The 13,290-nt window shown below is 40.8% G+C and overlaps 1 protein-coding gene across 4 annotated transcripts in view; it reads left to right on the top strand.

Moving 5' to 3' along the window:
• The window catches only part of sall4 (spalt-like transcription factor 4), a 28,748-nt gene extending 16,570 nt beyond the window's left edge, over positions 1-12,178 (top strand). For 2 of the 4 annotated variants that reach the window (XM_026155113.1, XM_026155112.1), the window contains 4 exons: positions 5,019-5,166; positions 7,223-9,655; positions 9,737-10,044; positions 10,161-12,178. In XM_026155113.1, the coding sequence (XP_026010898.1) occupies positions 5,100-5,166; positions 7,223-9,655; positions 9,737-10,044; positions 10,161-10,598 (3,246 nt within the window). In that variant the 5' untranslated portion in view covers positions 5,019-5,099 and the 3' untranslated portion in view covers positions 10,599-12,178. Of the gene's footprint in view, positions 1-4,799; positions 5,167-7,222; positions 9,656-9,736; positions 10,045-10,160 lie in introns of those variants that run through there. The other 2 variants (XM_026155114.1, XM_026155111.1) reach the window with 2 other exon arrangements.
• The last annotated feature ends 1,112 nt before the right edge of the window (positions 12,179-13,290 follow it).

Here is a 13,290-nt window from a genome sequence, read left to right as displayed (position 1 = left end):
AGGACTTAACAAATAAAACCAACACTGACTCATTTTGTGATGTCAGCGCCTGAAATTGTTTAAAATTGTGTGCCGAAACAGTTACTTCAGTTTGGGCAGAAACTACACCCGAAAGCTAAAATCAAAGAATTCACGAGCAGAGTAGAAGTTGTTTGTGGAATGCTGTAGCACATAATCTCCTCAGGCCCCTACCCCCCATCCTCTCAGTCAGTGGTGTGAGACAAATAAGCACTCATCTCGCTATCTCTGAAGACACAGATCTAGTTTAAAGAGTTTTTTTATACTTCCTGTTCCACCCAGGTGTCATAACAATTTCCGGTTAAACTCTTTACATGGAAACGCGTTTGTTAAATTTTAACATTTTATAATCAAGTACCCTCGATGAAATGGGTTTTTTTTTTATATTTACTTGAAATGGTATATATTTGAAATTTTATTTGAAATGATATATTTTATATATCCCAAAATAATTAAGACACCTCTTAGAAAAAAAAGCTAGACTCACACTCAGTGGCCCATGAAGAATGCAGAATGCACAAATAAGTAAACATTCTTTGTTTAAAAAGCTTAACTGCTTTTATTGCACTAAATGCACACAGATGGGTCCTGTTTCTCTGAAAGGTTCACATGTCCACTGGAAATGTCAGGTTTCCACACTGCAGGCTGCATGTTGGACCTGGACTGAACCTGGACTTAACTTCACATTTACGACGATGACAGAGAAAAATTTCCCCCTTCAGCAAACAAATGTTAAAAGAGCCTTTTAGCATCCAGCTCTGCACGTACAATGTTCTGCACAGTGAAGGTCAAATTTCCAAGAAGGGTAACAAAACGTGCAGTCCATTTTTAAATAGAGAGACAAGTTGTTGTTTTTTTTTAAAAAGAAAGAAATTATTAGAGACAACCCATCTACATCTATGAAGAAAATTAGCCAGCTGGTTTATCTAATAGGCTCTACATAAACAGAAACATTCACCGGGAAAAACAATATTGGCACAGCCAGCAAACATCCAATACCTTTCACCTCAGTGCCCTCAGCCTCTATTCTAGGCCGATGCTACCAAACAAAAGAACAAAATACACATGTTCATGAAAAGGAGGACATTGCAAAGGGTGTTTGCTGATCAATAACGAAAACAGTCGGACACTATAGTAATTGCAGAGAGCCACTATACTTGTATTTTCTAGATAATGCCATGTTTAGGTGATTGAAAATCAACAGTGGCAGGGAAAATGACTGTATAGTCTTAAGAAAAGGCACATTGATTGCCTTCAAGCAGCGCTCACGTTCTGATATGACAAATATGAAGGGGGAAATCACTGGACCTAAGTAACAAAAAAGGTCACCCAAACTGTTTTCATTTTCTTTTCCTATCCTCAGCGTTGCTTACCCTTTCCATGGGACTCAAGTCTTGCATGAAAAAAAAAAAACTATTCCCCTTTGTCCTTTGTGTAAATTTAATGACGTTATTTATGACTACAAGGGAGGAAATGTTTTAAGGGGCACCTGAAGAAAGCCATCAAAGGATAAAATAATAAAACAGGATCTGGGAAATACACTCATAAGAAATCCTGATGTCAGTGAGCAAGAAGCTAGTCAACCATTAAAAGACTATTTGTGGTGTCCTGCTGGTGAGAAAACATCTAAAAGGGTCAGACAGCCTGGCATGGTGTTTTTTTAGGTCTTTACATAGAACAAAAATGCCATTTTTCCCTTTTGCTTCTCCAGTAGACAGTTAATTATTTGCAATCTAACACGTGTAATGTCGGTAATTTAATCAAGGAGCTCGGGAATGACACTCAAATGTCATCAAGAGTGTTGATGAGGGTCATGTCAAAGAGATTCATAGCTAATGATACTGCGTAGTAGCTTTTATGTGCTATGAGCCTTTAGGTTTTATCACAAGAATGCACAATTTTACAAAATAATATAACCTCTACCTTTTATTTTAGACTTGAATATATAGAAAAAAGCCAAACGTGGTGTGTTTTCTTCAAACTCTGCAAGCTTCTGTTTATATCACTTTATTTGACAGCAAGGAAGAGTAAAGGTTTTCCAGAAATAAAGCTAAAAAACAAATCTGCTTGTTTTGACAGCAGCACTGATTGTCACACTGAGGTGAAATGGCTCACCCTTCCCCGATTGCTCTGTGCCTTTCATCTTTTACTGAGTCCTAAAAAACACATGTTCAATTCACAATTCCTGAGCAAGTGTCAGGCTGTTATTGTTTGTCCGCTGCAAGGTCGTCGTAAAGCTCATCGAGTGACACATCTGAGAAACTTAAAGTCTCTCTACCCCACAGCACTCTCTTGTGAAAAGACAAGGAGGGGGTGAAAATTAGGCCAGGATATAGAAAATAATAACTCAGTAGTTACTGTCCTGAGGCTGTTTTCAAGCTGCCTTGTTGGCCGTTTATGAGACCTTCTGTCACCAGTGTAGATATACTATTGTCAGATACATGACCTGGTCAAGGACACAGTATTAGGTTTGCTTTCTGCGTTCGCTGCCTCTTCTACTGCCGTTTCTCTTTTCTCAAAAATTACATAACTGAAACTGAACAGTGCAAAATGATCACTATAGATTTCAGGCACCAACAAATGCGTCTAACCTCAACACAAGGCCATTGAATCTATATGTCTCGATGGTGTATTACATTATACAAAGCAAGAATGTGTGTCGAATAGAAAACAGTTTTTAGTTTAATTCGCTGGTATATTTAATTATGATTATTTACTTATGGAACTTTTTTCCAAGCAGTCAGCCATTTTTCCAAATTTTACAACTGTGCACAGTTTAAGTTGTATAGATTGAATGTTGAAGAAGAGCGTATTGAAGTATGGTTTCTTATTGGGGCTATAAACTGTCTAGACAACACTCCCCTCTTTTTCACCTTCAGCAAGTCCCTTAAAGGACATTTGTTTATTTGAATATAATGCTGTGTCTTTGTCTCACACTTATCAGCTGTGGCATTATATAACACTTACTGAGGCATTTTAGAGTGATAGAGAATGGTAGAAAGGCCAGTATCACCAAGAGTTACTGAAACTTTGCATACTCCTGTCTGTAGGTCATTTAAATGATATTTTCTTAAATGAACATCAGCGCTTTCTCCTAGTATCAATCACTCTTTCATGCATGGAGCTACTTGTTAAAAGGAAAATCCAAATTAAAAATGTTTCCTGAACTTATCAGGGTCAAAAACATGTTTTGTATAAATAAAAAAAAAATTGAAAGGATACAGTGCAAGCTGATCTGATTTTCACATAGGAAGTTGCATGAAAACCAGCCTTAACTACAGTGTTGCGGTTTATACTTTTGTTTTTTGCTTTTCTTAAAACTTTAACGTTCAAGCCTCAATCTATGAAGCATGAACACACTTGCCCTAACTTGCCTAATAGACTACAAGATCTGCATTTATGTGTCAATTGTGCTTCCACGAACAGTTTAATCCCTTTACAAGCTTTATATCTGTATGCCTGTTGCTTCTTTTCCTGTCAACATGCATAATTTTACCCAAAATACACTTTTGTCAAACTACAGTGACCTTCACTGTCCTCTATGAAAGCAACACTTTAGTATGCCCTTGGTATACCAATTAATGTCTGCATGAGTTAATCTGCGAAAAAGACCTACAAATAGAACTCCAAGGTTACACTACAACCATATTCTGCTATTCCTATACTTTGCCCCACACACAGTCTGCAGCAAGACTGTGTGTTTCCACCGGAACATATAGCACCCTTTAGAAATCTGTGGGTGACTGCTGTTGTGTGGTGAGCTATAAACATGCAGGAGGTGATCACTGTGCTCTGCATTAATAAAGGTTCCCCCTTTGTAAATTCTCCTTTGTGATGTGTAGTGAACTTCCTGGAATGTTTTTTCGGCACACCGACTGTGCCAACAATGTGAATGCTAATGTGAAGCAGGACCAACAGAGTCATTCCAGCATCATCCTGATCCCATAACAGAACCCTTGTTTTTTTTTTCTTCTTTATTTTGATTTCCCCCCCTGACAAAACAACATTATTATGGCGAGTACAGCAGCAGGAAATACAGTGACAGATTCAGCCTCTTTAATAAATAATACACCACTGCAAATGGTTAACCACACAGCAGTTAGGGACATCACCTAGCATCACAATAATTTATTGACCAGCTCCTTCAATGCAAAACCACACATTTTGAGCTATTTTGAAAAAAGAGTTGCGTAGTGGGGGAGCTTGACCGTTTGGCTTTCTCATTCATTCAAATATAACCAACAAGACGTTGTTTTCATTTCATGTTTGACTCTGTTTCCTGTTATGGCTCAACGGTATCCTTAGATGACTGTGTTCCCTCCATTAGTGTACATCCTTGAGACAAAACTACTCTAACGTTTCATATTTAGGAGATCAACATTTACTAGTGCACAATATTCTTTTTTTAAAAAGATTAAAGGGAGGGGCACATATGTGCATGTACATGGTTATAGCCTATGTTTTGATGAGCATAAACTGACTTTCTGTAGAACTATTTTGCCATATTTCCCTGTAGGAACATCCTACTTAGTCTACAGTGATGCTATTGGATACAAAACGCTGTATGTAAAATATGTGGAGTTTCCTGGAAAGGGATGGCCAAAAACCCATAAACAATAAGTTGCTTTAATGAAAATAAATGGCATAAAGTAGGATCGGATCATTAAATTTCGCTGCTTTGAGTTTAAAGTCAAAGAAACAATATTTGGCTGAACTCTCGGTCGCCTTTGTCTTTCTGTGGCAGGCAAAATATAGTTTTCCTGAACAAGGAAAAGTACTATAAGTTGGGTGTTATTAACCCTGCCTCCATCCAGAGCGCCATCCACTAGCATGGCTCCTCCCGCCCCCTTCTGGCACTCTGCTCCGCTCATCAATAGGGAGCGCATTTAAATAATGTGTGAGCGCTTGGATCAGAGCCAATCAGCTGTCAGGGGACCGTGATAAATCGCAATGCATTATTGATAATAATAATTACGTTGACATGCGCATTTCTACTTCAGGGGTTAATTTTCCGAGCCGAAGAATCTGTTGAAGAAGGGGAGGAAATTTGTCTGTAACTCTTTGCTCCTGATGGTCGCACTATGTCGCGGCGCAAGCAAGCCAAACCGCAGCACATCAACTCCGACGAGCCCGGATCGATGGAAAATGGTAAGTTTACGCAAAAAGATGAGCTTGTTGGCAAGAAAAGTTAACATGTAGGAATGACACAGTATCGACATTTTATTTAAACGTGTGGAGAGGGGCTGCTTTTACATTGTCCTCCTCGCACTTTGACCTGTTGCTGTCCCTCTCAACTGACCGGGGCTAAAACTTCGGTCGAGAAGCGACACATTTAGAAATCAGGTGCTCCACGAGGGGCTCTTTTAAATTGAAACATTGTAAGCTTTCTGTCTCTCTCTTTTTTGGTAAAAGCCGAAAAGCATCGTTTATTCTTGGCTCTGTTTTGTCTTGTTTCGTTGTTTATATTAACGGTTTGATTCTAATGAATGAATTGAGGTTGTTTCGCGGACTAAATTAAAGACGGTAAAGTACTTTGAACTTTTTGTTGATTCATTGAAGGGCACGTTGCTACATTTTGGATTGTTTACGCTTTTTACATTTAGAATAATTACCTAATTTGGTCAGGATGCCTGTCGTGTAACTTTATTTCATTCACGTATTGCGAGCTGGTTTTACTGTTAAATTTGAATCGGCTTTTTTAGATTTTGCGCAGTACCTTTGACTCTTTGTGCCGGATTCCCATAGGTATCGTTACAGTTTATTCTGCTGTAATTATAATTATCCGTACTTTCTGCCCCTTGTAATTAATAATTGTGTAATCTGGCGAGAGTTTATTTGCAAATCTGCGCCTCAGTTGGAAGTTTCAGACAAAGGTACCCAAAACTGTATGAAATATGACTCTGTAGTAAGCCGACCTAAAGGCAATAAATCCCCCAGTTTAATGCATGACTGTTTCCTTTCGTACATATGTGGAGAGGTGGGGGATGGAGCAGTGGCCTTTTTGTGGAGACTGGGTGGGGGTGCGTTTTGGTGTTGCCATAAGCAAACTTCAGCGCCGCTGTAGCCCTCATAATTAGAAAACTTGGGATGACAAGTTTTCCTTTTTTTCATGAACTGTAGAGCATAAAATGCCAAAAGGTTATGCATGAATCTTATTCAGCCCGCATAAGCTGAACGGTTATCTCTGACCTCCTCATGTTGTCCACCAAAGGTGATCACAGGAGGCTCATGCGCCGTCAAGTGGCGAGCGAGTGTGCTGCGTCCTGTAGTTATCTAATGATGGATCCGCTCTGATAAGGACTTTTTTTTTTCTTTAGTTTTAAATGCTGCTAAGCTGCAGCATGGGTGCTTTTCCAGTCGACGTTAACAGTGTTGCAGAGCCATAGTTAGCGCTTCCTCATGGATCAGAATGTAATGCTGTTTGCAAATTTTTCGTGACACCGCCTCAGTGCCGCCTGGTGAGCAATTAACAAGTCCAGCAGATTCCTTGGGCAAATGCAAACAGGTGGTCTACCCCCCATTCTTCCAGGCATTAGCATTTAACAATACACCCAGTTGTGAAATGGTCTCTGGTTAGCACACAAATTAAAATGCTCACTTGGAGCACTTATCAATCTTTCAAAAGACTGAAAAATGCTTGGGAAGTGTTTTAATAAATGTAAAGCTGTCTTGTGTTTGAGCCATTCTCATTTATACAATATAAAACCTGCAATTTAGAGAAATTGTTTCTATTGTTTCTGGGGTTAGTTTAGTGTAAGGTGTTTCCTTTTTTGTGTGTGTTTTTTGGTGGTGGTGGGGGGGGGGGGGGGTCTTTTTTTTTTTTTTTTTTTCTTTCAGAATCTAACTTGAGTGTAACTTGATACTCAATCTGTAGCTCTTTGTTTCTGTGGACATTGTTCTAGGTAGCCAAAGATAAATGATTGCCCTCTACAGGCCCTTTGGACAATAGAGCAATTCACAATTTTTACAGCCTGGTGCAGTTACCTAGAGAGAGTGGACAAAACGGGGGGGGACCCTTTTAGATGTGATGGTGTGAGCCAGTGAATAAGTACATCACACCAAATCAGCAAAATCTCAGATCTTGACAAATGAACAAAACATTGTAGCCTTTAATGTGTTACAGGAATTACATTATTTGATTTGACGAACATGGTTGTAATTGTATGAGAAGTATTAATGTAAATATTTTATTCTCTCGTTGAAGGGATTCATCAAGGTGATTCCGCTGAGGAGATTGGAAATGAAGTAAAGAGGTTCAGAATGGATGAAACCAGAGTGTGCACCAAGTGCTGTGCTGAATTCTTCGACGAAGAAGAATTTCTTGAACATGAGAAAAATTGCACAAAAAGTCAGCAAGTGGTCATCATGAAAGATGGCGACGGCAGTGACGAGCCCGAGAAATATTCACAGGGTTCTTCTGAAGGCCTTGCCAGTGATCACGAAGACGGCCACTCCAGCAATCATTCTCCATCGCGTGCCAACACAGACCAGCTGGAAAGATTTGAGGAGGAGTCCAGTGCAAATGCAGATGATTCCAGACACCAGGATCGGGGAGAGATGTCTGCTAGTCCTGTGATGACTTTCCAACCCTCCCCGAAAAGGCAAGATTCAAATGTTACTCTTGAAACCATGGCTGACACTAAAGTGGCTGTTTCCCAAATTCCTTCAAACACTTCTCAGACTTCACAGGATGCCATGCAGGCCATTCCAGTAATCCTGGAACAGCTAGTGTGCCTCCAGCAGCAACAGCTACAGCAAATCCAGCTCACCGAACAGATCAGAATCCAAATAGCCATGATGGTCCCACAGAGTCTCCAATCATCAGTAGAGTCAACAATGGATCCTCTGAGAGCCCTTGGTGCACATCTCTCTCAGCAACTGTCTGCTGCAGCAGCACTGATAGGAAAAAGAACCGGCAGTCAGAGCCTTTCCATGGAGAAACTAAAGCAAGGTAAACTACCTCTACCCACTGGCATGTCTCCTGCTCTGAATGCAGGAATGGGCTCGATGACATCAAACACAGACCTTTTAAAGGGTGCTCCAGATCTAGCCGGACGTTTACCAGTACTCATGCCACAGTCTTCAGGTGTTCTGGGTTTCCCTAGCGTGTTCAGTGGAGTCCAGGCAGGGATCGATGCCTCCAAAAAAGTGAAGCCCAAGATGCTGAACATCCCACCGGAATCAAAGAGTGGGGACCCACTATACAAGCACAAGTGCAAATACTGTGGAAAGACTTTTGGCAATGACAGTGCCCTCCAGATTCATTTGCGTTCTCACACCGGGGAGAGGCCTTTCAAGTGTAACATCTGCGGAAACCGTTTCACAACCAAGGGAAACCTCAAAGTGCATTTCCAGCGGCATAAAGACAAATATCCCAACATCAGCATGAATCCTCATCCTGTACCCGAGCACCTTGACAATATTCCGACCAGCAGTGGGATTCCCTTTGGTATGTCCGTACCCATGGATGAGTCAAACATAACCGAAATGAAGCCTGTGCTAAGTCACCCAGCGGCTGTTTTCAGCCCATCATCCATGCCAGGGTTTAAAACATTTGATGGCTTTGGGGGTGATCCATTTTCCCAGAGACCCTCGCCATCAACAAGTAATGGCTCCCCAAATGTTTCGTCTGTGTATGGCCAAGACGTGGGCCTGGAGCCCAACCAGAAAGATGCTAAAGAGATGCTTGGAGCATTGCACCACATGAATGGTAATTCTCTCTTAGGGGAGCAAAGCTCTGGAACAGCAAAACTTCAGCAGATGGTGGATGGACTGGAGAAGAAGACTGGTGATCCCAATGAGTGTGTGATCTGCCATAGGGTACTGAGTTGTCAGAGCTCACTCAAAATGCATTATCGCACACACACTGGCGAAAGGCCGTACAAGTGCAAAATCTGTGGCCGCGCATTCACCACAAAGGGTAATCTCAAGGCTCATTATGGTGTGCACAGGGCTAGCACTCCTCTTAAAATGCAACACTCATGCCCAATCTGCCAGAAAAAGTTCACAAATGCAGTGGTTCTACAGCAGCACATTCGCATGCACATGGGTGGGCAGATCCCCAACACCCCCATGCCAGAAAACCAGTTTGAACCAGCAGAAGCAATTGTGCCTTCTCTCCCAGAAGAGAAGTCTATCGACGCCAACGGATTTGAAGCCAGCATGGAAGATCAAGAGCCAGAGCTTAACAAGACAGCAAATGACTCCTCCAGTTCCCTGCCATCTGCTGCTGAGGAGCAACCACAGAAGCTTGCAGCCCCTGTAATGTCCAGCCTAGATGTTTTGAAGAATCTCTCCAATGCTCTTGCACTGAAACGACAAAATAGCACTACTTCAGAAAGTGAAGGAACATCCAAAGAATCCCCACCAGCTCAGAGAGAGCAGGAGTATCAAAACGGCCGTAGTCCCTCCATCTCAGACTCGGCTGCGTCTTTTCGCTCCTCTTCTCCAGTTAACAACTTTAATGGCAAATCTCCTCAGCCTGCTCTTGATGAATTTCCCCAGAGCGGGTCAAAACCAGAGTCAGGTGACGCTAAAGATGAGTCAAGTGGCGCACTTGACCTCACAGCTTCCAGCAGCTTCACCCCAAAAGCAATTAAGGAAGAGCCTGGCATGTCTTTTTCAAATGGAGACTATGGTAAGTTTACAAGTTGAGTGAAGTGTATTAGATGCTGTCATCTTGAATGTGTAGACCTAATCTTCAATCTTTCTGTATTAGTAGCTTCCAGTAACATGCCTTTCATGAGGATACCACCAACGTTGGCCAGTCTAGAGATGAAAGTTCCCCCAGAAAATCCTCTGGGCCCTCACGGGTTGTTCAGCTCCCATGTGCCTCAGGGAACAGCCATGCCCTCCTCAGTCTCCCCTGCACCACGACGATCAGCCAAACCACATGTGTGCCATGTCTGTGGCAAGAACTTCTCCTCTGCCAGTGCCCTGCAGATCCATGAGCGCACACATACAGGAGAGAAGCCTTTCGCCTGCCACATTTGTGGCAGGGCTTTCACAACGAAGGGAAATCTAAAGGTGAGTCATCACTTGTCTGAGAAATGGTTAAATTAGGCATTAGAGTTCATGTATATAGATGATGTACTGAAAAATAAGTGTTTTGGTTTTGTTTTTTTTTTTGTTTTTTTTTTAAGGTTCATATTGGCACCCACATGTGGAACAACTCATCAAGGCGTGGCCAGCGTCTGTCTCTAGATAATCCCATGGCGTTGATTGCAATGACCCCAGATGCAAAGATGATGCCAGAAATGATGCAGGCCCCCAAAGAACTGGTCGCTCCTCCGATGAACTTTGACCCATCTCTGTGGAACCAGTATGCGACTGCTACCTTCAGTGGTGGCCTGACCATGAAGACCAACGAAATTTCTGTCATCCAGGGAGGTGGCATCCCACTCCCTGGGAGCCCTGCTGGTGGGCCCCTGATTGGCTCCACTGGAGGCCTCATGAAGATTGATGGATCCCACTCAGGCTTGCCTGCCACCATGGCTGAAATTGAGAAAAATGGCTCAGACAGTGTGCCAAAATCACAGTTTCCACATTTCATGGAAGAGGGCAAAATAGCAGTTAATTAGTTTCCTTTGTCTTTCTTTCTTTATCCATCAGGTAATAAACACATTCACTTTTGTGAATGTCTCTCTTCTTTATTGAGGTACAATCAATATTCTGAGAAATCCTTGTTGATTTGCTGTTAAATTGGTTAAAAATGTCCAATTAACTTTATTGCAGCTATTTTCCTCCTGATCTCAGTGATTCTTAAGTGTTATTACTAGTCAAATCTGTATAACTGCTAGGGATGCATCAATACAGCAGCTTATTTTTTTTCAAGGACATTGACAAAGAAGACTTGCTGATCTTTCGATTAATGTCTGTCTATTGTTGCATAAACTTTGATGGCATGATGAAGCGCTGAAAAACTTTATTAATTTAGTTATAAAAAGATTTCTCTGGTTCCCTGGTACAGAAAGGGAGGAGAATGACAATATCCCAAGCTCATGATTCCAGTTGGTGCATCCCTAAAAACTACTGTAGTTGTATTTTATTTCATGTAATTATATATGCGGGTATTTGTTTTCTTTCTTTTTTTCCTTTTTTTTTTTCCCCAGTGAGTTGTTTTGTTGTCTCTCCAGAAATTGAATGTATAACTTACTTGAAACTGCTTTAATTCAAGACTGTCTCCTTGATACTTTTGAAGGATTTTGACTTTAATAGGAAAATAACCTGAACGTGCCAGCCTGATGAGTCAGAAATAATGACGTATTTGACCACATGTGTCCATACTACTTCCCCCTCCTGTTGTGTGCCATAGGTTACATGATATTGTACATATTTGTAGTGGTAAATGTTATTAGCTTGTCTGTAATTGAAGAGGCGTTCTGATCAGATTAATGTAATGGGCAATGCAAAAATCTCTCAAAGTGCAACAGTTCAGTCATAGCTGAATTTTGGTTGCACTGGCGCCAGGATACAGTAGTTAATAACTTGTACCCTTTTCCAAGTGCCTAGTCTGATTTCATGGCACCATCTGGTTGTAACAAAGGTGCTGTTTGACTTGAGATATTGTGTTGTGACATGGCATGTATATCACATCTTTGTCAGCTTACTAAAATCATTTTTTACACCCACGTAGTCCACTTCTACAACTACGGAGTAAAATTTTGTTGGCTGAGCTCTGAAGGCTATCCCATGCTTAATGTTCTCATGCCTGCACTTTATTTAAGGTTTTAGTTTCATTTACATTGTATAGATACATTTACGTCACTGCTTAATTGTACTGGCTAAAAGGGGAAGAGGTCAAGCCAACATTTGTATGTGTATTTCCTTCCTGTAACAAACAGCTGTTTACGGTAATATACAACTTGTAGCATGATTAATTTATTTATATTACACAGTGCTTGAATTTAGGGGTAAGTTCTACCTCTCTTAGATTTTAGTTGTCCCACATGCCCCTTACACTCAATGCAATGCTCTGTACGTTTCTGGGTACATTGTTTAGTTTAGTTTAGTTTTTCCGATAATGCGATAAGATTTCTCACTCTCAACCTGCTGAGTTGAACAGTAATGAATGTATGTCTGACACTTTACACAACTCAGAATGGTCCAAGTGCTTTGTAGGTCCCTGCTGTACATTCCTTATTGATATGCATTTGCCAAGTTGTGCCTTTCTTTAGCAACCATGTCAGAAACTGCTTTCAAGTTGTCTCTACAGTTCAAGTAATGTTGAGCCAGTTTGATCCGTTTACAGTGTAAATATTTCTTCTTCTTTTTTTTTTTTCTTTTTTTTCCAAAGGTTTCCTTCACATAAATGTTTTCTGATTTTTGAAAAATAAAATCAGGGTGACTTTTTCAACATTCCTCCTGTCATTACTTCAAAGATCATCGAACTTTAGCGATGAAAATAAATAAATACATTTTTAAAAAGCCTTAAGACTAGACAGCATTGTGCTAGCCAGACCTCTAGGCTAATATTTATGGCTACACAGGCTTGTTTGAATGTACATAAAATCCCTTATTTACATAAATTCACCCTTCAATAACTACTGGAAATTTTATTTTCTTTTTCTAAATTCTCATTTCCCAACAGGAGCTATTAATCCTTTGCCAGTTTGCATTCTCAACGAAAAACTATTTGCATCCCCAACTGAAGCATGGTATCCAATCGTCCATTTTTGGTAATCAGCACAGTGGCCTCTTCCTGAGGAATTTTGAAATGATCCATTAGTTTGCATAAGTCTCCCTATGGAATACAAAGTAGTTCCAGGCAAACAGAGTGAGCAGATATACAGAGAAACCTGTAATGCAAAAATACAGAATGGCAATCATAACCGTCAGATGTCTTTGTTGAGAGTTGTTTGCATGTCAGCTCATTTTAATAGTACCTTTTATGCAATATCATTTTAGATTTTGTAAGGGCTAACAAAAAGATGGCTCTGTAGTGTTGTGGTTTACACATTCACCCTACCAAGCAAAAGCTCCCCAGTTTGAGGATACACAAATCCCTTTGGGGATGTGTCAGGAAGCACATCTAGTGTAAAAATCTGCCAAATCAAAACATGCAGAGCTACCTGCTGGGAAAAGCCTTGTGGTTAAGGAAGCAGCATTACAGACAACAAAAAGATACAAAGATAGTGCAATGTTTTATGCGTATATCTGAAACATGACGCACGATAGATGCTTTCATAGTGGCTGCCTTTTCGCATCATTTTTTCAATCGACTCTTTCTCTGTCACAGGCTGAGGTCAAAGTTGTGGGATGCAAATTTAATTG

Source organism: Astatotilapia calliptera, chromosome 20 (genome assembly GCF_900246225.1).
Source record: "Astatotilapia calliptera chromosome 20, fAstCal1.2, whole genome shotgun sequence".
NCBI classification, from domain to species: Eukaryota; Metazoa; Chordata; class Actinopteri; order Cichliformes; family Cichlidae; genus Astatotilapia; species Astatotilapia calliptera.
The sequence above is the reverse complement of the archived record's forward strand: the minus strand, read 5'-3'. Positions and strand labels throughout refer to the sequence as shown.